We start from the raw sequence: 21349 nt of genomic DNA, 5'->3' as shown, positions 1-21349 counted from the left end.
CCAGACATGGTGGCAGGCACCTGTGGTTCCACCTACTCGGGACGCTGAGGCAGGAAAATTGCTTGAACCCAGGAGGCGGAGGTTGCAGTGAGCCGAGATCACACCACTGCACTCCAGCCTGGGCGACAGTGAAACTCCGACACACACACACACACACACACACACACACACACACACACGCCAAGCGTGGTGGCGGGCGCCTGTAGTCCCAGCTAGGTAGGAGGCTGAGGCAGGAGAATCACTTGAACCCAGGAGGCATAGGTTGCATTGAGCCAAGATTGCACCACTGCACTCTAGCCTGGGCAACTGTGAGACTCTCAAAAAAGAAAGACGCGAAGCTAGCGGGCGCCCTCTAGCGGCTATTGGGGGAACAGACTGGAGGTGGGAAGCGAAGGCAGCCGCGGGGGACCAGGAAGGAAAATGACTGCCCCGGGTCCCAAGTGAGCGATGGCCGGGGACTGTTGCCCGCTCCCACTGCAGCATTTGAGCAATGTCCCCATCCAAAAAGCACATAGCGGCTAGTTTCATCTTTTTAATGACATCCTAAAATTCAGAGGAGGGGCCAGCTGGGCCTCTAGGCTCAGCAGCTGTGAAGAAGGAGGGACCCGCAACACCCGCTAAGGCAGGTCATTGCAAAAAGGCACTCGCGACGGGGACTTCAAGCCCCTTTTCTATTTCTTCATATAAAATCAGGGGGACAGGGAAAGCTCCAAGGGCGAGGGAAGCAGAGAGAGTTTCTCTCCCAGCCTATGGAGTAAGGAAGAGGTGAGGACGGGGCCGGTGCTGGGAGCGAGAAACTGCCAAGTCCAGGCCTGTCCTCAGAGACACGCAAAGCCCGCACCTTCCCTCCTAAAATCTGCAGCCGGGGCTGTAAGGAAGCCTCCTGTTCAGGCCCCCATCTCTTCTCCCTTCTAGCTGGTACGAAGTTGGTAATCTGCAGAGAAAGAATGAGCAGGGGCCGTCTCAGAAATGGGAAGGGGGGGTCTGACGTGGTGGTTCACACCTGTAATCCCAGCACTTTGGGAGACCGAGGTGGTCGGATCAATTGAGGTCAGGACTTCTAGACCAGCCTGGTCAACATGGTGAAACCTCGTCTCTACAAAAATTAGCTGGACACCGTGGTGCACGCCTGTAACCCTAGCTACTCCGGAGGCTGAGGCAGAAGAATCGCTTGAACCTGGGAGGTAGAGATTGCAGTGAGCTGAAATCGTGCCTCTGCACTCCAGCCTGGGCAACAGAGTCAGACTACCATCTCAAAAAAGAAAATAAATGAGGGGGGAAGGAAGAGGGACAGCCTCCCACACCACTTCAATTTATCCCTGACCTCAGCACTCATGATCAACAAGGCTAAAAATGGGGCTAATAAGCTGGGCACGGTGGCTCACGTGTGTAATCCCAGCACTTTGAGAGGCTGAGGCAGGAGGATCATCTGAGGTTAGGAGTTTGAGACCAGCCTGGCCAACATGGCAAAACCCCATCTCTACTAAAAATACAAAAATTAGCCAGGCGTGGTGGCAGGCGTCTGTAATCCCAGCTACTCAGGAGGCTGAGGCAGGGAAAATTGCTTGAACCTGGGAGGCAGACGTTGCAGTGAGCTGAGATCATGCCATTGCACTCCAACCTAAGTGACAGAGTGAGACTCTGTCATAAGAACAACAACAACAACAAAAGACTGGGGCTAAAGAAAGGTACTGCAACCGGGCCGGGCGCGGTGGCTCACGCCTGTAATCCCAGTACTTTGGGAGGCTGAGGCGGGTGGATCACGAGGTCAAGAGATCGAGACCATCCTGGTCAACATGGTGAAACCCCGTCTCTACTAAAAATACAAAAAATCAGCTGGGCATGGTGGCACATGCCTGTAATCCCAGCTACTCAGGAGGCTGAGGCAGGAGAATTGCCTGAACCCAGGACGCGGAGGTTGTGGTGAGCCGAGATTGTGCCATTGCACTCCAGCCTGGGTAACAAGAGTGAAACTCCGTCTCAAAAAAAAAAAAAAAAAAGAAAGGTACTGCAACCATAGCAACAAGCTGGTGTCCAGGCAGCAGATGGGGATTCTAGATGATCAGCCCCTTCTCCAAATCACGACCACCCTAGAGCTGTCAATTGCCCCAATTTTTTTTTTTTTTTTTTTTCGAGCCAGGGTCTCACTCTTGCCCAGGCTGGAGTGCAGTGGCACGATCATGGCTTACTGCAGCCTTGCCTCCTGGGCTCAGGCAATTCTCCCACCTCAGCCCGGTGAGTTTCTGGGACTACAGGTATACACATCATACCTGGCTAATTTTTATATTTTTTGTAGAGAAGCAGTTTTCCTGTGTTGCCAAGGCTGGTCTGGAACTCCTAAGCTCAAGCAGTCCTACCACCTCAGCCTCCCAGAGTGTTGGAATTACAGATGTGAACCACCACACCTGGGTCAACTGCCCCCATTTTAAAGATGGGCAAACCAAGGCTCACAGTGCCATGAAGCAGCAATTTTTTTTATTTTTTATTTTTTGAGACAGCGTCTCTGTTTCCCAGGCTGGAGTGCAATGGCACAATCTCAGCTCAATGCAACCTCTCCCTCCCAGATTCAAGCAATTCTCCTGCCTCAGCCTCCCAAGTAGCTTGGATTATAGGCATACGCCACTACACCTGGCTAATTTTTGTATTTTTAGTAGAAACAGGGTTTCACTATGTTGGTCAGGTTGGTCTCGAACTCCTGGCCTCAAGAGATCCACATGCCTTGGCCTCCCAAAGTGCTGAGATTACAGGTGTGAACCACTGCACCCGACCCTTCTTGAGTTTTCTTTTTTTTTTTTTTTTCTATTTTCTTTCTTTTTGAGACAGAGTCTCGCTTTGTTGCCCAGGCTGGAGTGCAGTGGCACAATCTCAGCTCAATGCAACCTCTCCCTCCCAGATTCAAGCAATTCTCCTGTCTCAGCCTCCCAAGTAGCTGGGATTACAGGCATGTGCCACCATGCCCAGATAATTTTTTGTATTTTTTAGTAGAGACGGGGTTTCGCCATCATGGCCAGGCTGGTCTTGAACTCCTGATCTCAGGTGATCCATCTGCCTCGGACTCCCTAACTGCTGGGATTACAGGTGTGAGCCACCTCGCCTGGCTGCCTTCTTGAGTTTTCTGAACCAGAATGTGGTGAAAGCCCTGAGTTCCTACCCACTGCCCTTCCCTCACCCCACTGTCCCCGCAAGCCGGCTGCCTTACCGCCACTCTGGGTGATGTAACGAACCCAGGGCAGGGCCTGGTAACCGCTTTTCTCAATGATCTTCATGTATCGGACCTGGAAGGGAATGAAAAGAGGTGCTCCAGGATTGCGGGAGGGAGTTGGCCAGGGCCAGGGAGAAAGAGATGGCTTAGGCCAAGGGGCTATGTGGCACAGGCTGGAATGACTGAGGGAACATGACATGGTCTTGGGGGACGAGGTGGCACAGGCAAGGGAATGGTGAATGGCTTGGAGGTGGAGAAGGGAGAGAAATGAACAAGCCAGTGGGGAACGCGGAGGCACAGGCTGGGGGAGTGGAGGCCCAGAATGCAAGCAGGTAGAGGTAACATTGCTCTCGGGAAAGGCCAGGAAGCCATCAGAGGAGTGGACATAGGCCGAGGGACTGAGGCAACTTGGGCCAAGGGACAGGAGAGAAAGGAACACACCAAAGTCAAGGGGAGGACCCTCCCCACCGGTTTCTCTCACCTGGATCCCAGAGACGGTGAAGTAGGGGATCTCAAACTTGACCCCGATAGGGGGCCGGCCCTCCACCTCCTCCTTCTCCACGCTGGGGAGGCCAAAGTGGGCTCGCATCAAGTACTCCTTGCCCCCCTGAGGGAACACAGGGGCATCAGACATAACAGGGTCCTTCTACCCCTTCCCAGACCTTCCTTATAGCAACCTCTGGAGCAAGATGTGCTCACAGCACATTTCACAGACAGGAAAATAACAGCTCCTTAGCCTGGGCAACAGAGTGAGATCCCATCTCTACAAAAAATTTAAAAATTAAAGCCGGGCATGAAGGCTCACACCTGTAATTCCAGCACTTTGAGAAGCCCAGGTGGGTGATCACCTGAGGTCAGGAGCTCAAGACCAGCCTGACCAACATGGATAAACCCTGTCTTTACTAAAAATACACAAAAAAATTATCTAGGCATGGTGGCGCATTCCTGTAATCCCAGCTACTTGGGAGACTGAGGCAGGATAATCGCCTGAACCCAGGAGGTGGAGGTTGCGGTGAGCTGAGATCGCACCATTGCACTCCAGTCTGGGCAACAAGGGCGAAATTCCATCTCAAAAAAAAAAAAAAATTTAGCTGGGTGCAGTGGAACACGCCTGTAGTTTCAGCTACACGGGAGGCTGAGGCAGGAAGATCCCTTGAGCCTGGGAGTTTGAGGCTGTGGTGAGCTGTGATCACACCTCTGCATCCAGCTGGTGACAGAGATTCGCCAGGGAAGATTCTGACTGCAAAACCCAATTTCTTTTTTTTAAACTACCATGTCCTGTTTTACAGGCACTGATGATCCACCTCTCCCCAGATCACAGGGACAAGCCAAAACCTCTAGTAGCCCAGGGATTTCACAGACGGGCAAACTGAGCCTCCTTGAGAGGAAATGCATTTCCCAAGCCCACCCAGCTCAGCAAAGCAAGGGTGAGGAAGCTGAACCTAGGGCCAGTTTCCTCGAGACCTTGGCAGGGGGACGCTTAAACCCACTTCCCATCATGGATGCTTAGTGTACCCCTCTGTGACATAGATTGGCCTGGTTTCCAGCTTGATCACTCCCAAAGAATCATCACCTGCATATTTACCTCCCTGATTTATTTTTATTTCTTTACTTTTTTTTTTTTTTTTTTTTTTTTGAGATAGAGTCTCACTCTGTTGACAGTCTGGAGTGCAGTGCTACAATCTTGGCTCACCACAACCTCTGCCCTCCTGGGTCCAAGTGATTCTCCTGCCTCAGCCTCCCAAGTAGCTGAGATTACAGGCATGTGCCACCACGCTCAGCTAATTTTTGTATTTTTAGTAGAGATGGGGTTTCACCATTTTGGTCAGGATGGTCTCGATCTCTGGACCTCTTGCGATCCGCCCGCCTCGGCCTCCCAAAATGCTGGGATTACAGATGTGGGACACTGCACCTGGCCTCTTTCTGCTTAATCTTTTTTTTTTTTTTTTTTTTTGAGATGGAGTCTCACTCCTCCATCACCCAGGCTTAAGTCAGGTAGCTCGATCTCTGCTCACTGCAACCTCCACCTGCCAGGTACAAGCAATTCTCCTGCCTCAGTCTCCCCCGCAGTTGGGTTTACAGGCATACACTATCATTCCCAGCTAATTTTTGTATTTTTAGTAGAGGCAGGGTTTCACTGTGTTGGCCAGGCTGGTCTTGATCTCCTGACCTTAGGTGATCCACCCACCTCAGCCTCCCAAAGTGCTGGGATTACATGTGTGAGCTACCACACCTGGTATCTTAATTTTTTTTTTTTTTTTAGATGGAGTCCTCTGGCTCTGTTGCCCGGGCTGGAGTGCAGTGGCACGATCTCCACTCACTGCACCTTCTGCCTCCCAGTCTCAAGCGATTCTCCTACCTCAGCCTCCAGAGTAGCTGGGACTACAGGCACACACCACCACACCCAGCTAATTTTTGCATTTTCCTTTTTTTTTTTTCTCTTTTTTTTTTTTTTGAGATGGAGTTTCACTCTTGCTACCCAGGCTGGAGTACAATGGCGCGATCTCGGCTCACCGCAACCTCCGCCTCCTGGGTTCAGGCAATTCTCCTGCCTCAACCTCCTGAGTAGCTGGGATTACAGGCACGCGCCACCATGCCCAGCTAATGTTTTTTGTATTTTTAGTAGAGACGGGGTTTCACCATATTGACCAGGATGGTCTCGATCTCTTGACCTTGTGATCCACCCACCTCAGCCTCCCAAAGTGCTGGGATTACAGGCTTGAGCCACCGCGCCCGGCCTAATTTTTGCATTTTTAGTGGAGATGGAGTTTTACCATGTTGGCCAGGATGGTCTCAATCTCTTGACCTCTTGATACACCTGCCTCAGTCTCCCAAAGTGCTGGGATTACAGGGGCGAGCCACCGCACCCAGCCTCTCTGAATCTTTTTATAGAGGCAGGGTCTCACTGTGTTACCCAGGCAGGTCTCCAACTCCTGGGTTCAAGCGGTCTGCCATGTCAGCCTCTCAAAGAGCTGGGATTCCAGGCATGAGCCACCACACCTGACTGCATCTCTGATTTCTTCTCTGCCTTGTTCTCATGCGTCCTGGCCAGCCCTGATGCTGCTCCAGCCACCCCTACCCCCAGATGCCCCACCAGTCCCTAGTGCTTACGGGGAAAGACTTAATACTCCAAATCACGACGTTTTTCTCTGGCACATACTTGGCGCTGCCCACACTGGTCTTGAATCTGGGGGAGTCGGCATCGCTGGGCACAGGCACAGATATCTCCACACCGTTGGCCACTGACTGTTTCTTAAACTGCCCCTTGGCCTATCAGAGAGAGCATGGAACATGAAGATTTCGATTGCACATCCTGCAAATGTTCACCAAGCCCTTTCCTACATCATCTCAGCCAGGGCTCCACAATTCTAAGGTGGCGACATTATCCTGTTCAATTTTTGTTTTTGAGACAGAGTCTCCCTCTGTTGCCCAGGCTGGAGTGTAGTGGCACAGTTTCAGCTCACTGCAACCTTTGCCTCCTGGGTTCAAGAGATTCTTCTGCCTCAGCGCCCCTGCCCCACCCCCCCGAGGAACTGGGACTACAGGTACATGCCACCATGCCCAGCTAATTGTTTTGTGTTTTTAGTAGAGGCAGGGTTTCACCATATTAGCCAGGCTGGTCTCGATCTCCTGACCTTGTGATGCACCCGCCTCAGCCTCCCAAAGTGCTGGGATTGCAGGAATGAGTACCATGCCTGGCTATCCTGTCCATTTTGCAGATGAGGAAACTGAGGCACACGGAAGTTAAGGCATCTCCCTGCAGATACACAGCCAACAAGTGGTAGAGCCAGGGCCACACCCGTGAGCCACCAGAAGCCCCGCTCTTGGTGCCTTCCATTTGGACAGCACCATACACCTTTGCCTGATTCAAAATGACCCCTTCTGGCTGGCCGCAATGGTTCATGCCTGCAATCCCAACATTTTGGGAGGCCGAGGGCGAGGCAGGCAGATCCCCTGAGGGCAGGAGTTCTACTAAAAATACAAAAATTAGCTGGGCATGGGGGCGCTCACCTAGAATCCCAGCTACTACAGAGGCTGAAGCAGGCGAATCACTTGAACTCAGGAGGCAGAGGTGCAGTGAGCCAAGAACGTGCTACTGCACTCCAGCCTGGGCAACAGAGGGAGATTCTGCCTCAAAACGAACAAACAAAAAAGCCCTTCAGTCCATCACAGAAGAGTTGCTTTTTGTTTTGTTTTGTTTTGGTTGGTTGGTTTGTTGAGAAAGAGTCTCACTCTGTCACCCAGGCTGGAGTGCAGCGGCACAATCTCAGCTCACCACAAACTCCACCTCCCAGGTTTAAGCAATTCTCCTGCCTCAGCCTCCCAAGTAGCTTGGATTACAGGCACAAAGCACCACGCCTGGCTAATTTTTGCATTTTTGGTAGAGACGGGGTTTCACCATGTTGGTCAGGCCAGTCTCGAACTCCTGACCTCATGATTCACCCACCTTGGCCTCCCAAAGTGCTGGAATTACAGATGTGAGCCACCTTGCCTGGCCTGTTTTGTTGTTGTTGTTGTTGTTTTAGATATGAAGTTTCACTCTTATTGCCCAGACTAGAGTGCAATGGCGTGCTCTTGGCTCACCACAAACTCCGCCTTGGGGTTCAAGCGATTCTCTTGCCTCAGCCCCTTGAATGACTGGAATTAAGGTGAGTGCCACCACACCTGGCTAATTTTTGTATTTTTAGTAGAGACAAGGTTTCACCACGTTGGCCAGGCTGGTCTTGAACTTCTGACCTCAGGTGATCTGCCCACCTTGGCCTCCCAAAGTGCCGGGATTACAGGTGTGAGCCACCACCCCCAGTGAAGTTTTTATTTGGTAACTGACTTTTTTGGGGGGAGATGGGTTCTAGCTCTATCATCCAGGCTAGAGTCCTTGGCTCACTGCGACCACCTCCTCCTCCTGAGCTCAAGCAATCCTCCCACCTCAGCCTCCCAAGTAACTGGGATTACAAGGACTCACCACTATGCCACGCTAATTGTTGCATTTTTTTTTTTGTAGAAACAGGGTTTCGTCATGTTGCCCAGGTTGGTCTCAAAGTCCTGGGCTTAACTGGTCTGCCTGCTCCAGACTCCCAAAGTGCAGGGATTACAGGCATGAGCCACTGCACCCACCCGAAATCATGCATCGTTAATAAGCATTCTCCCAAGGCCCACCTTGACCATGATCTCCACACGGCTGTGGGAGAACTTCTCAATGACAGACTCAATCCAGATCAGTGGCTTCACCTGTAGGCAAAAGATGGGAGCAGTTGTTGGAGACTCCAGGGTCACTCTCTTTTTTTTTTTTTGAGACAGTCTCGCTCTGTCACCCAGGCTGGAGCGCAGTGGCGCCATCTCGGCTCACTGTAATCTCCGCCTCCTGGGTTCAAGTAATTCTGCTGCCTCAGCCTCCTGAGTAGCTGGGACTACAGGCGTGTGCCACCACACCCAGCTAATTTTTGTATTTTTAGTAGAGATGGGGTTTCACCCTGTTGGCCAGGCTGGTCTCAAACTTCTGACCTCAAGTGATCCACCCGCCTCGGCCTCCCAAGGTGCTGGGATTATAGGTGTAAGCCACCACACCTGGCTCAGGGCTACTCTTAAGACTACCCCATCCTACCCCACCCACATGGGGCTGGACCCTACCTCACCTGGGTGCTGAGGCGGTAGGACATGAGCTCAAAGTCACCATCAGGCGGAATGAAGGAGATGGTGCGGTCATTGTCAAAGCGTGAGAGCCGCACGCACTGGTGGAATTTCACATCCTCTAGCTCTACCGATTTGTTCTTGCTGCCTGAAACTCAGAGTGGAGAGTTCAGAGTGACCCTGGGGGCCAGGGAATAATTCCTATCCCCACCTTCTCTGCCCACCACTATCACTCCATATGGGGAAACCGAGGCCCAGAGAGGGTGCATAAAAACTAGCAGGGTAGAGCTGGAATCTGAACCTTGGCTTTTTTTTTTTTTTTTTGGAGACAAAAGTCTCATACTATCACCTGGGCTGGAATGCAGTGATGTGATCTCGGCTCACTATCACCTCTGCCTCCCAGGTTCAAGTGATTCTCCTGCCTCAGCTTCCCGAGTAGCTGGAATTACAGTCACCCACCACCACGCCCAGCTAACTTTTTGTATTTTTAGTAGAGACGGGGTTTCACTTTGTTGGCCAGGCTGGTCTTAAATGCCTGACCTCATGACCCACCCTCCTCAGCCTCCCAAAGTATTGGGATTACAGGCATGAGCCACCGTGCCCAGCCATCTAGCTTTTAAATATGATGCTAAGCCAGGCACGGTAGCTCACACCTGTAATCCTAGCACTTTGGGAGGCCAAGGCAGGAGGATCGCTTGAGGCCAGGAGTTTAGACCAACCTCGGCAATATAATGAGATCCCTGTCTCTATAAAAAAATTTAAAAATTAGATGGTACCTGCCTGTGGTCCCAGCTGCTCGAGAGGCTGAGGTAGGAGCATCAATTGAGCCTCGGAAGTCGAGGCTGCAATGAGCTACAATCACACTACTACACTCCAGCCTGGGCAACAGAGCGAGACCCCGATCCAAAATAAATGAATACATATGATACTATTCTGTCTCCTCCTTTCAGCAGGATGTCAGCTCCGTAAAAACATGGGTTTGTCTTTTTTCTTCTCTGCTGTGTCCTCAGACCCTAAAAATGCGCCTGGCAGCCAATAGTCGCTCCATCATGAAACAGCCTTTGCGGTCAACCAATGGCTGCAATACTGGCCGTGACCAGCAGAGGGTGAGCACGCGCTTATTTCAAAACCGGCTGCCATTCTCCAGGTCCTCACGTGGGATGGGTTCACTGGCTCCCACTGTGCACTTCTCAGAAGAGAGGTCCCCTAAATACTTACGGCCAGTGAGCTCAAAGAGCACACGGTCATTGAGGCCCAGCCGCAGCTCAGGCATTCCCGACAGAAACACCTTGAGCTTGATGGTACCCACGATCTCGCTCAGCAGGACGCTGCCGTTGGCATTGACCTGAGGGTGGACGTTGGGGGGTGGTCAGCGGGCATCCAGCCCCCTCTCCTACAGCCAGGCCCTGGAAAGGGTCCGAGGGAGGTGTGTGGGCTCACCAGCAGGTTGACAGACTCTATGACATCGATGAAGACCTCGTTCTTCTTATACTTGATACCCTCAGAGCGCCAGGACACAGCATTGGTGACAGTGGGTGGCACTCGTGATTTGCCCGTCTCCAGCTTGTTGCTCTGCTGAGTGATGTACCTGGCAGGAGGGCGGCAGGGACAAGCAGCTGGACCCAGGGACACCTCCCTGGACCTCCTCCAGTTCCCTACACCCATGGTCCAGCCCATGGCTACCCCCAGGGCTCCACTCACTCCTGCAGGATCTTGCTGTCAGTGGTCTGCGGGAAGCCAAAGTCCATGAGCTCATCCAGCAACTCATAGACAATGACAAAGTTGTCCCGGATGCTCTCCTCCTCCAGCTCCTTGAAGTATTCACAGAATACCTGGGGGTTGGGGGAGACAGATACTCACAAAATGTGGCTACGGGCTGGGCACAGTAGCTCATGACTGTAACTCCAGCACCTTGGAAGGCCAAGGCACAAGGATCACTTGAGGTCATGAGTTCAAGACCAGCCTGGGCAACATAGTAAGCCCCTATTTCTACCAAAAAAAAAAAAAATTGTTAGCTTGGCATGATGGTGGACACCGGTAGTCCCAGCTACTCAGGAGGCTCAGTCAGGAGGATTGCTTGAGCCCAGGAGATCGAGGCTGCAGTGAGCCATGATAATGTGCTGCACTCCAGCCTGGGCAACGGAATAAGACCCTGTCTCAAAAAGAAAAAAGTCCAGGCATGGCGATTCATGACTGTAATCCCAGCACTTTGAGAGGCCAAGGCAGTCGGATGGCTTGAGCTCAGGAGTTTGAGACCAGCCTAATGGTGAAATCCGTCTCTAGTAAAAATACAAAAAAGATGGGCATGATGGCAGGTGCCTGTAATCCCAGCTACTTGGGAAGCTGAGGCAGGAGAATCGCTTGAACCTGGGAGGTGGAGGTTGAGCCGAGATCGCACCAACCTGGGTGACAAGTGTGAAACTGTCTCAAAAAAGAAAAGAAAAGAAAGAAACATCCAAGTTCATGAACATTCTAAATTTTATCCACTGGCCCTGTGAGTCTGGAGTTAGCACCAGGTTAAGATCCCTGAGAACACTTACGTGTGACCACAGTGGAGAAACTACACTCATTCGACACTTTTCCCCAGCTCACCTCAGAGTGGGGTCCTTGTCATTCAAACCTCAGCTCCAATGTCCCTTCTTTGGCAAAACCCTCCCTCCCTTGAGATCAGCACTAAAGTCATGGGTTAACACAATCCTCTGTTTAATCTCCTTGATGCCCCCCCCCCAACTTTTTTTTAGAAGAATTGACGCTCTTGCCGGTACTGAGTGGGTTGCAGTGGATTGATGTCACCTCACTGCAACCTCCACCTCCCGAGTTCAAGTGATTCTCCTGCCTCAGCGTCCCCAGTAGCTGGGATTACAGGTGTGTACCACCACACCTGGCTAATTGTTTTATTTTTAGTAGAGACGGGGTTTCACCATGTTGGCCAGGATGGTCTCAAACTCCTGACCTCGTGATCCGCCCACCTCAGCCTCCCAAAGTGCTGGGATTACAGGCGTGAGCCACCACACCTGGCCTCCTTAATACCCTTTAACTCCACAGTGTACTGTCTCATTCCCTCTGTTAGCATCAGTGAACAAGGGGACCAGAACTCTGCCTACTACGTCCATAGCTGTGTATCCCCATTTTGCAAAGAGAAGGCAAATCAGGCTGGGCACGGTGGCTCACACCTGTCATCCCAGCACTTTGGGAGGCCAAGGTGGGCAGCCCATCTGAGGTCAGGAGTTCAAGACCAGCCCAACCAACATGGTAAAACCCCGTCTCTACTAAAAATACAAAACTAGCCAAGTGTGGTGGCATGCCTTTAATCCCAGCTACTCAGGAGTCTGAGACAGGAGAATCACTTGAACCCAGGAGGTGGAGGTTGCAATGAGCCGAGATCGTGCCACTGCACTCCAGCCTGGGGGACAAGAGTGAGACTTGGTCTCAAAAAAAAAAAAAAAAAAGGAGAGAGAAGGCAAATCAATAAATATTTCTTGTTCTTGGAAGAGTATTCATAGGCAGGGTGCAGTGACTGACTCACTCACACATGTAATCCCCAGCTGGTAACATGGAAAGACCCTGTCTCTACAAAAAATACCAAAAAATGGCTGGGCACAGTGTCTCACGCCTGTAATCCCAGCACTTTGGGAGGCTGAGGCAGGTGGATCACCTTAGGTCAGGAGTTTGAGACCAGCCTGGCCAACATGGAGAAACCCCATGTCTACTAAAACTACAAAAATTAGCTGGGCATGGTGGTGTGCACCTGCAGTCCCAGCTACTCAGGAGGCTGAGGCCCGAGAATCGTTTGAACCTGGTAGAAGGAGGTTGCAGTGAGCTGAGATTACACCACTGCAACCCAGCCTTGGAGACAGAGTGAGACTCCTTCTCAAAAAATAAAAATACAAATACAGGCCGGGTGCGGTGGCTCACGCCTGTAATCCCAGCACTTTGGGAGGCCGAGGCAGGTGAATCACGAGGTCAAGAGCTCGAGACCATCCTGGTCAACATGGTGAAACCCTGTCTCTATTAAAAATACAAAAAATTGGCCGGGCGCGGTGGCTCAAGCCTGTAATCCCAGCACTTTGGGAGGCCGAGGCGGGTGGATCACGAGGTCAAGATCGAGACCATCCTGGTCAACATGGTGAAACCTCGTCTCTACTAAAAATACAAAAAATTAGCTGGGCATGGTGGTGCGTGCCTGTAATCCCAGCTACTCAGGAGGCTGAGGCAGGAGAATTGCCTGAACCCGGGAGGCGGAGGTTGCGGTGAGCCGAGATCGCGCCATTGCACTCCAGCCTGGGTAACATGAGTGAAACTCCGTCTCAAAAAAAAACAAAAAAAAAATACAAATACAAAAATTAGCCTAGCGTGGTGACATGGACCTGTAGTCCCAGCTACTTGGGAGGCTGAGACACGAGAATCACTTGAACCCGGGAGGCAGAGGTGGCAGTGAGTTGAGATTGTGCCATTGCACTCCAGCCTGGTCAACAGAGAGATACTCTATCTCAAAAAAATTTAATTTAATTTAAAAAGGAAGATCAAGCCGGGCGCGGTGGCTCAAGCCTGTAATCCCAGCACTTTGGGAGGCCGAGGCGGGTGGATCACGAGGTCAAGAGATCGAGACCATCCTGGTCAACATGGTGAAACCCCGTCTCTACTAAAACTACAAAAAATTAGCTGGGCATGGTGGTGCGTGCCTGTAATCCCATCTACTCAGGAGGCTGAGGCAGGAGAATTGCCTGAACCCAGGAGGCGGAGGTTGCGGTGAGCCGAGATCGCGCCATTGCACTCCAGCCTGGGTAACAAGAGCGAAACTCCGTCTCGGAAAAAAAAAAAAAAAAAAAGGAAGATCAAGGCTGTAGCACGTTGAGATTGTGTCACTGTCCTCTAGTCTGGGTTACAGAGCAAGACCCTGTCTCAAACAAACAAACAAATGGCCGGACACAGTGGCTCACATCTGTAATCCCAGCACTTTGGGAGGCCGAGGTGGGTGGATCACCTGAGGTCGGGAGTTCAACACCAGCCTGGCCAACATGGAGAAACCCCGTCTCTAGTAAAAAATACAAAAGTAGCTGGGCGTGGTGGTAGATGCCTGTAATCCCAGCTATTCAGGAGGCTGAGACAGGAGCATCACTTGAACCCAGGAGTCAGAGATTGCAGTGAGCCGAGATCGCACCATTGCACTCCAGTCTGGGCAAGAAGAGCAAAACTCCATCTCAAAAAACACACAAACAAAAACTAGTGGCATATTATAAATATTCAATACATTATTATTTGATTATTTTAATATTTGTGATAATCTAACAATAGCAGTAAACCTTTGTTGAGCACTTACAATACACTGAGCAATGTTCTAGGCACTTGACAGGTATTAATTTATTTGTACAAGAACCCGGAGGCAGGGCTTGTTATAATCCCTAGTTTATAAGGACAGAGATGAGTCTGGGTGCGGTGCCTCACACCTGTAATCCCAGCATTTTCGGAGGCTGAGGCGGGGGCATCATGAGGTCAGGATTTTGAGAGCAGCCTGACCAATATGGTGAAACCCTGTTTCTACTAAAAATAGAAAAATTAGCCGGGCCTGGTGGCGGGCATCTGTAATCCCAGCCACTCAGGAGAATCACTTGAACCCAGGAGGCGGAAGTTGCAGTGAGCCAAGATTGCGCCACTGTTCTCCAGCCTGGGTGACAGAATGAGACCCTGTCTCAAAAATATAAAACAAAAAAATAATTTCCAGACTCTTTTTTTTTTAAAAAGCACAGAGATGAGAAGTCACTTGCTCCAGGTCACACAGTGAGGAAATAGGGAAGCTGGGACTGGATGCAAGTTCTTGGGCTTAGCTGAGCTGTACTGTCTCTGAGACATTCTTGGTTCCTGCCCTTTAGGGAGAGAGGATCTCATAAGCAGCTGATGAGGTGCAGCGTGATGGGGCTTTGATGCACAGGGACTCAGGCAAGGCCCAAGGGAAGGGCTGAGCGTGGCGGCTCATGCCTGTAATCACAGCAATTTGGGAGGCTGAGGAAGGAAGATTGCTTCAATTCAGGAGTTCTAGACCAACCTGAGTAATATAGCAAGATCCTGTCTCTACCCAAAAAAAAAAAAAAAAAGGCGGACCAGGGAGAGCTGGGAAGACCAGGAAAGGACCTGGTCACCACCAGCATCCAGGAACCTACCACACAAGGCCAGGTGCGGTGGCTCACACCAGTAATCCCAGCACTTTGGGAGGCCGAGGCAGGTGGAGCACGAGGTCAGGAGTTCGAGACCAGCCTGACCAACATGGTGAAACCTGTTTCTACTAAAAATACAAAAATTAGCTGGGTGTGGTGGCAGACGCCTGTAATCCCAGCTACTTGGGAGAACTGCTTGAACCTGGGAGGTGGAGGTTGCAGTGAGCTGAGACCACACCATGGTACTCCAGCCTGGCAACACAGCAAGACTATAGAAAAAGAAAGAAAGGAAGAAAGATGGATAGACTGGTCAGCCAATGGGAGGCCAGTACCTACCTCTACTGTCTTATACAGGAAGGAGTACACCAGTGAGGCATTGGCGTTCTTCAATGTGGTGGCCACCACTGGGGGCAGCAAGGTTCAGGAAAAGGTACCATTTATGGAGGCGTAAATGGAGTACAGATCCTGAACCTCCACCCTGTCCCTTGCCACCACCCCCATCTCTACCTGCCCCTGCCCCTGCCCCCCAGCCTGAGCCACACAGATATGCTGTGCAACTCCGGTCTTCAAGCCACCCTCTCGGCCTAAGCCGCTACCATCGCTGCCACCCCTACACACCCGCCTCCAGGGACACCACATGGGGTGGATACAGTAGAGGTTGCTGTGTTTGATCCATAAGAAGTGGACTTCGCCGTAGCTCAGCAGAGGGGTGAGGGCGCCCTCCTCCTCCCGCTGCACCAGCAGAGGCATGAAGTGCTCAATCTTGCTCATGGGCACATCGCCCTTGTAGTTGCGGCTGATCAGGGGCTGAGGGTGTGAGGAAAGGACCTGGTCACCACCAGGAACCTACCACACTGTGGGGGCACAGTGCCCGGTTCTGACCCTACTTCCTAGCTGAGGGACCTGGGCAAAGCTCTGCCTCCTTGTGCCTCAGTTTCCCACTCTGTAAAATGGGAGTGTGATGACTGACAATAGCTAATGGGTCTAGGGTCTTCACTAAGTGCCAGGCCGTGTTCTAGTTAAGAGTAGGTGATGGGCGGGTGCAGTGGCTCACACCTGTAACCCTAGCACTTTGAGAGGATGAGGTAGGCAGATCACCTGAGGTCAGGAGTTCGAGACCAGCCTGACCAACATAGCGAAACCCTGTCTCTACTAAAAATACAAAAAAATTAGCCAGGCATGGTGGCGCGCACCTGTAATCTCAGCTACTCAGAGGCTGAAGCAGAAGAATTGCTTGAACCTGGGGGACGGAGGTTGCAGTGAGCTGGGCCTAGATGGCACTACTGCACTCCAGCCTGGGCGACAGATTGAGACTGTCTCAAAAAAAAAAGAGTAGGTGACAGCCGGGGGCAGTGGCTCACACCTGCAATCCCAGCACTTTGAGAGGATGAGGCAGGCAGATCACCTGAGGTCAGAAGTTCGAGACCAGTATGGCCAACATGGTGAAACACTGTCTTCATTAAAAATATAAAATTTAGACCAGGCGCAGTGGCTCACGCCTGTAATCCCAGCACTTTGGGAGGCTGAGGTGGGCAGATCACGAGCTCAGGAGATTGAGACCAACCAGGCTAACACAGTGAAACCTCATCTCTACTAAAAATACAAAAAAATTAGCCAAATGTGGTGACACGTGCCTGTGGTCCCAGCTACTTGGGAGACTGAGGCAGGTGAATCGCTTAAACCTGGGAGGCAGAGGTTGCAGTGAGCCGAGATCGTGCCATTGCACTCCAGCCTGGATAACAATAGTGAAATTCTACCTTTAAAGAAAAAAAATTAGCCAGGCATGGTGGCAGGCACCTATAATCCCAGCTATTCGGGAGGCTGAGGCAGGAGAATCGCTTGAACCTGGGAAGTAGAGATCTCATCACTGCACTCCAGCCTGAGCGACAGAGCGAGATTCTATCTTGAAAGAAATAAAAAGGGAGCTTTGCGCAGCGGCATTATCGTAGCCAATGAGGTTTATCCGAGGCTTGATTATTGCTAATTGAAAACTTTTCCCAATACCTCACCATGACGACTTGAAATATAGTTGGCATTGGCAATTTTTGGCAGTCTCTACAGGGACTGAATCAAAAAAAAAAAAAAAAAAAAAAAAAGAAAAGAAAAGAAAAAAAAGAAAAAGGGTAGGTGTTTGCAGCCATAAAAGAAAGAGATGACGTCTTTCACAGGGACATGGATGGAGCTGGAGGCCGTTACCCTCTAACACGGGAATAGAAAACCACATACTGCATGTTCTCACTTATAAGTGGGAGCTATGTGATGAGAACACATGGACACACAGAGGGGGACAGATGCCGGGGCCTTTGGAGGGTGGAGGGTGCGAGGAGGGAAAGGATCAGCAAAAATCACTAATGGAGGCCGGGCGCGGTGGCTCACGCCTGCAATCCCAGCACTTTGGGAGGCCGAGGCAGATGGATCACGAAGTCAGGAGTTCAAGACCAGCCTGGCCAAGATGATGAAGCCCCATCTCTATTATTTAAAAAAAATAAATTAAAAAAAATTTTTTTAAATTACTAATGGATACTAGGTTTAATACCTGGGTAATGAAATAATCTGTAAAACAAACTCCCATGACACACATTTACCTATAAAACAAACTTGCACAAGTATCCCTGAACTTAAACATTTAAAAAAAAAAGTGATTGGCTGGGCATGGTGGCTCACACCTGTAATCCAAGCACTTTGGAGGCCAAGGCAGGCGGATCACCTGAGGTCGGGAGTTCAAGACCAGCCTGACCAACACAGTGAAACCCCGTCTTAAAAAAAATAATAAATAAAATAAAAATTAAAAAAAAATTTTTAAAGTGATTGTCGGCCGGCAACATAGCAAAACCTTTGTCTATAAAAAAAAAATACACAAATTAGACAGGCATGTCGGTGTGTGCCTATAGTCCCAACTATTTGGGAGGCTGAGGTGGTAGAATCACTTGAGACCAGGAATTTGAGACTCCGGTGAGCTGAGATCACACCACTGCACTCCAGCCTGGGTGTCAGAGTGAGACTCTCTCTCAAAGAAAAAAAAGAAAAGAAAAAGAAAAGAAGCCAGACATGGTGGCTCACACCTGTAATCCCAACACTTTGGGAGGCCAAAGTGGGCAGATCATGGGGTCAGGAGATCAAGAGCATCCTGACCCATATGGTGAACCCCCATCTCTACTACAATACAAAAAATTAGCCAGGCATGGTGGCAAGCAGGAGGCTGAGGCAGCAGAATTGCTTAAACCCGGGAGGTGGAGGTTGCAGTGAGCTGAGACCACACTACTGCACTCCAGCCTGGGCAACAGAACAGGACTCCAGAAAGAAAGAGAGAAAGAGAGGGAAGGAGGGTGGGAGGGAAAGAGAAAGGAAGGAAGGAAGGGAGGAAGGGAGGAAGCAAGGGAGAGAGGGAGGGAGGGAAGGGGGGTGTGGTGGCTCATGTGTGTAATCCCCACACTTTGAGGTCAGGAGTTCGAGACCAGCCTGGCCAATATGGCAAAACTCCGTCTCTACTAAAAATACAAAAATTAGCCAGGCAAGGTGGCGTGCACCTGTAATCTCAGCTAGGCTGAGGCAGGAGAATTGTTTGAACCTGGGAGAAGGCAGTGAGTCGAGATCTTACCACTGCACTCCAGCCTGGGCGACAGAGCAAGACTCCATCTCAAAAAAAAAATAATAAAGAGAGATAGGAAAGAAAGAAAAAGAAAGAAATTATCAAAAGAAAAAGAAAGAGTAGATGTTTGCTAACTTATTAGTTCTTGCCACAACCCCGTGGGGTAGACATTATCATCATCTTCACTTTACACAGGAGAAGTGAGGTTAGAAACCGTGTCCATTGGAAGCATGGAAACTGGGGTTTGATCTAAGGCATCCTGACATCCTGAGTCCAGAATCCCTGCTGCTGCCCCAAACTTCATTTGCACCAAAGTGGGATTACTGGGGAAAAAAAAAAAAAAAGCAAAGAAGAGGCCAGGTGCAATGGTGCAATCACTCAGGCATGTAATCCAATCCCACTGCTTTGGAAGCCCGAGGCATGAGGATCGCTTGAGGCCAGGAGTTTGAGACCAGCTTTGGCAACATTGCCGGATCCCTCTACAAAAAAATTTCAAGAATTAGCTGGGCATGGCGGCCTGCACCTGTGTAATCACAGCTACTCTGGAGGCTGAGGCAGGAGGATCACTTAAGCCTAGGAGGTTGAGGCTGCAGTGAGCTGTGATCACATGACTGCACTCCAGTCTGGGTGACAAGAAAGAAAAGAAAAGAAAAGAAAGAAAGAGAGGCTGGGCGCAGTGGCTCACGCCTGTAATCCCAGCACTTTGGGAGGCCGAGGCGTGTGGATTACCTTAAGTCAGGAGTTTGAGACCAGTCTGATCAACATGGTGAAACTCTGTCTCAAGAAAAAAAAAAAAAAGAAGGAAAGAAGGAAGGAAGGAACGAACGAAAAAAGGAAGAAATGAAGAAAGGAAGAAGCTCATATGATTGTGCCAGTAGTCAGGAAGCCGCCCGTAATAGTAATCACTTCTTAAGATTGTTTCGTCCAGCGTCTGAACAGGGAGGCCCCTTGGCAGGTTCTCAAACATCTTAGCTCTCACTATTAATATTAACAGGAATCTTATTTTCACCACTGTTATTTTGGCTATTAAACAACAAGACAAGAAAAGAAAAAATAAAAATAAATAAATAAATAAAAATAAACAACAAGACAGGCCAGCTGTAGTGGCTCACACCTGTTATCCCAGCACTTTGAGCAGGAGGATCACTGGAGCCCAGGAGTTCAAGACCATCCTAGGCAACATAGCAAGACCCCATCTCCACAAAAAAAAAAAAAGTCTGGGTGCAGTGGCTCACGCCTGTAATCTCAGCACTTTGGGAGGCCCAAGGTGGGTGGACCACTTGAGGACAGGAGTTCAAAACCAGCCTGGCCATGATGGTGAAACCCTGCTTCTACTAAAAATACAAAAATTAGCTAGGCTTGGCGGCAGGGGACTGTAGTCTCAGCTACTCGGGAGGCTGAGGCAGGAGAATCGTAGCCTGGGTGACAGAGTGAGATTCCATCTCAAAAAAAAAAAAAAAAATTAAAAATAGCCAGGCTTGGTGGAGGGTGGAGTCAGCCCACAGCCCCAGCTACTCAGGAGTTTGACACCAGCTTTGGCAACATAGCGGGATCTCACGACAAAAAAATTTCAAGAATGAGCCAGGCATGGTGGCCTGGACCTGTGTTTTCACAGCTCCTCTGGAGGCTGAGGCAGGAGGATCCCTTGAACCTAGGAATTCCACACTGCAGTGAGCTATGATGGCATCACTGCACTCCAGCCTGGGTGACAGCAAAAGATCCTGTCTCGAAAATTTAAAAAGGCAAGAGGAATGAAAGATTTCAGAAAGACACAAGACAGCCGCAGAGGGGAGTTAGAGGTCCCTGCCTCAGCCGCCTTTCCCAGGTATTAACACTGTGGATGCTGATGGTGATGGAGATAATTTCAATTTGCTGAGTTCCTAATATTTGCAGAAAGGCCACTGTGCTAAGTAGTTTACACGCAGCGAGTCGTATTAATTCTCATTGGGTGGGGAACTCTGTTGCTCCCATTTTTACATACAGAGAAACTGAGGCCCTGAGAGGCGAAGGCCTTGGACTCTGGCACAAGGTGAGTGAATGCTGGAGGTGGGATTTGACCCCGGATCCCCAGGGACTGCGCGGGGAGGGGGTGTTCCCAGGCCCCTTTCTGGGGCCTCCCTCCCTGACCTGCGCAGAGTAGTCGCCCCTGAATCCCCGAGAGCGAGACCTCACCAGTCAGTCTCCCAACTCCTCATGCCCAGCCTCACCTTGCCCTTGACGTCGAGAATGAAGACAGCCGAGGCGGACATGGTGGCGGCCGAGGGACCTAGGAGGCGGGGAGGGCGCGGGGAGGCGACGGCGGCGCCGCTTCCTTCTTCCTGCGGAAGCGCCTGCGCCCAGGTGAGCGCCCAGGTGTGTGCGTCTTAAAGGGGAGGCCGCCAGGTGAGCAGCGCTGTCGGCAGACGCGAAGACGGCTGCGAGACCCTGTACTGCGGCTTCAGATGGGTCTGCTGCCCCGCTTCACTTTCCCTACCCACCCAGGAGTACCGATGGGTGGAGACCCTAGACAAATCATCCATCCTTCCACCCATTCATTCATCCTTCCTTACATTCCTCTCTCCATCCATCCATTCATTCGTTCATTGTTGCATTCATTAATCCATCCATGCATACACTCATTTGGTCATTCATTAATCCATGTTCCATAGATTCATCCATCCATCCATCCATTCATCATCCATCCATTCATCCATTTTTTAATTCATTTATTTATTCATCCATCCATTATCCATCCATCCATCCATTTACTCATTCATTCATTCATCCACTCTTGCATTC

General features: G+C 50.6%; 1 protein-coding gene and 1 non-coding gene across 6 annotated transcripts; one reads left to right on the top strand and one right to left on the bottom strand.

Moving 5' to 3' along the window:
• Window positions 1-519: 519 nt before the first annotated feature.
• On the bottom strand, window positions 520-20904 carry AP1M2 (adaptor related protein complex 1 subunit mu 2). 5 transcript variants are annotated; one of them, XM_032251787.1, is made up of 12 exons: window positions 20779-20900; window positions 15633-15789; window positions 15319-15386; window positions 10532-10662; window positions 10271-10418; window positions 10049-10175; window positions 8836-8984; window positions 8360-8431; window positions 6314-6472; window positions 3684-3809; window positions 3200-3275; window positions 520-934 (listed from the first exon to the last, which is right to left on the bottom strand). In XM_032251787.1, exons 1-12 carry the CDS (start codon window positions 20818-20820, stop codon window positions 912-914), a joined length of 1278 nt encoding a protein of 425 aa, XP_032107678.1. In that variant the 5' UTR covers window positions 20821-20900; the 3' UTR covers window positions 520-911. The 5 variants fall into 5 exon arrangements, with proteins under 5 accessions (XP_032107678.1, XP_032107679.1, XP_032107681.1 ...); XM_032251788.1 differs by having other exon boundaries at window positions 8836-8978; window positions 20779-20899; XM_032251790.1 differs by lacking the exon at window positions 6314-6472 and having other exon boundaries at window positions 20779-20904.
• LOC116532942 lies at window positions 16906-17046 on the top strand. Its single transcript, XR_004261008.1, has one exon. It is a non-coding gene; the product is annotated as a U4 spliceosomal RNA (small nuclear RNA).
• Window positions 20905-21349: the final 445 nt, after the last annotated feature.

This window comes from Sapajus apella, unplaced genomic scaffold (assembly GCF_009761245.1).
Source record: "Sapajus apella isolate SASKATOON/1434 unplaced genomic scaffold, GSC_monkey_1.0 scaffold77, whole genome shotgun sequence".
Lineage (NCBI taxonomy): Eukaryota > Metazoa > Chordata > Mammalia > Primates > Cebidae > Sapajus > Sapajus apella.
This window is presented reverse-complemented; position numbering and strand designations above follow the sequence as displayed.

Coding starts and splice junctions, on each gene's coding strand:
- AP1M2 (XM_032251787.1), bottom strand. CDS start 20,820: ATGTCCGCCTCGGCTGTCTTCATTCTCGACGTCAAGGGCAAG. Junction 10,663..15,318: donor TCCTGTATAAGACAGTAGAG/GTAGGTACTGGC, acceptor CCCAACCCCCAG/GTATTCTGTGAATACTTCAA. Junction 3,276..3,683: donor TCACCGTCTCTGGGATCCAG/GTGAGAGAAACC, acceptor ATTCCCTTCCAG/GTCCGATACATGAAGATCAT.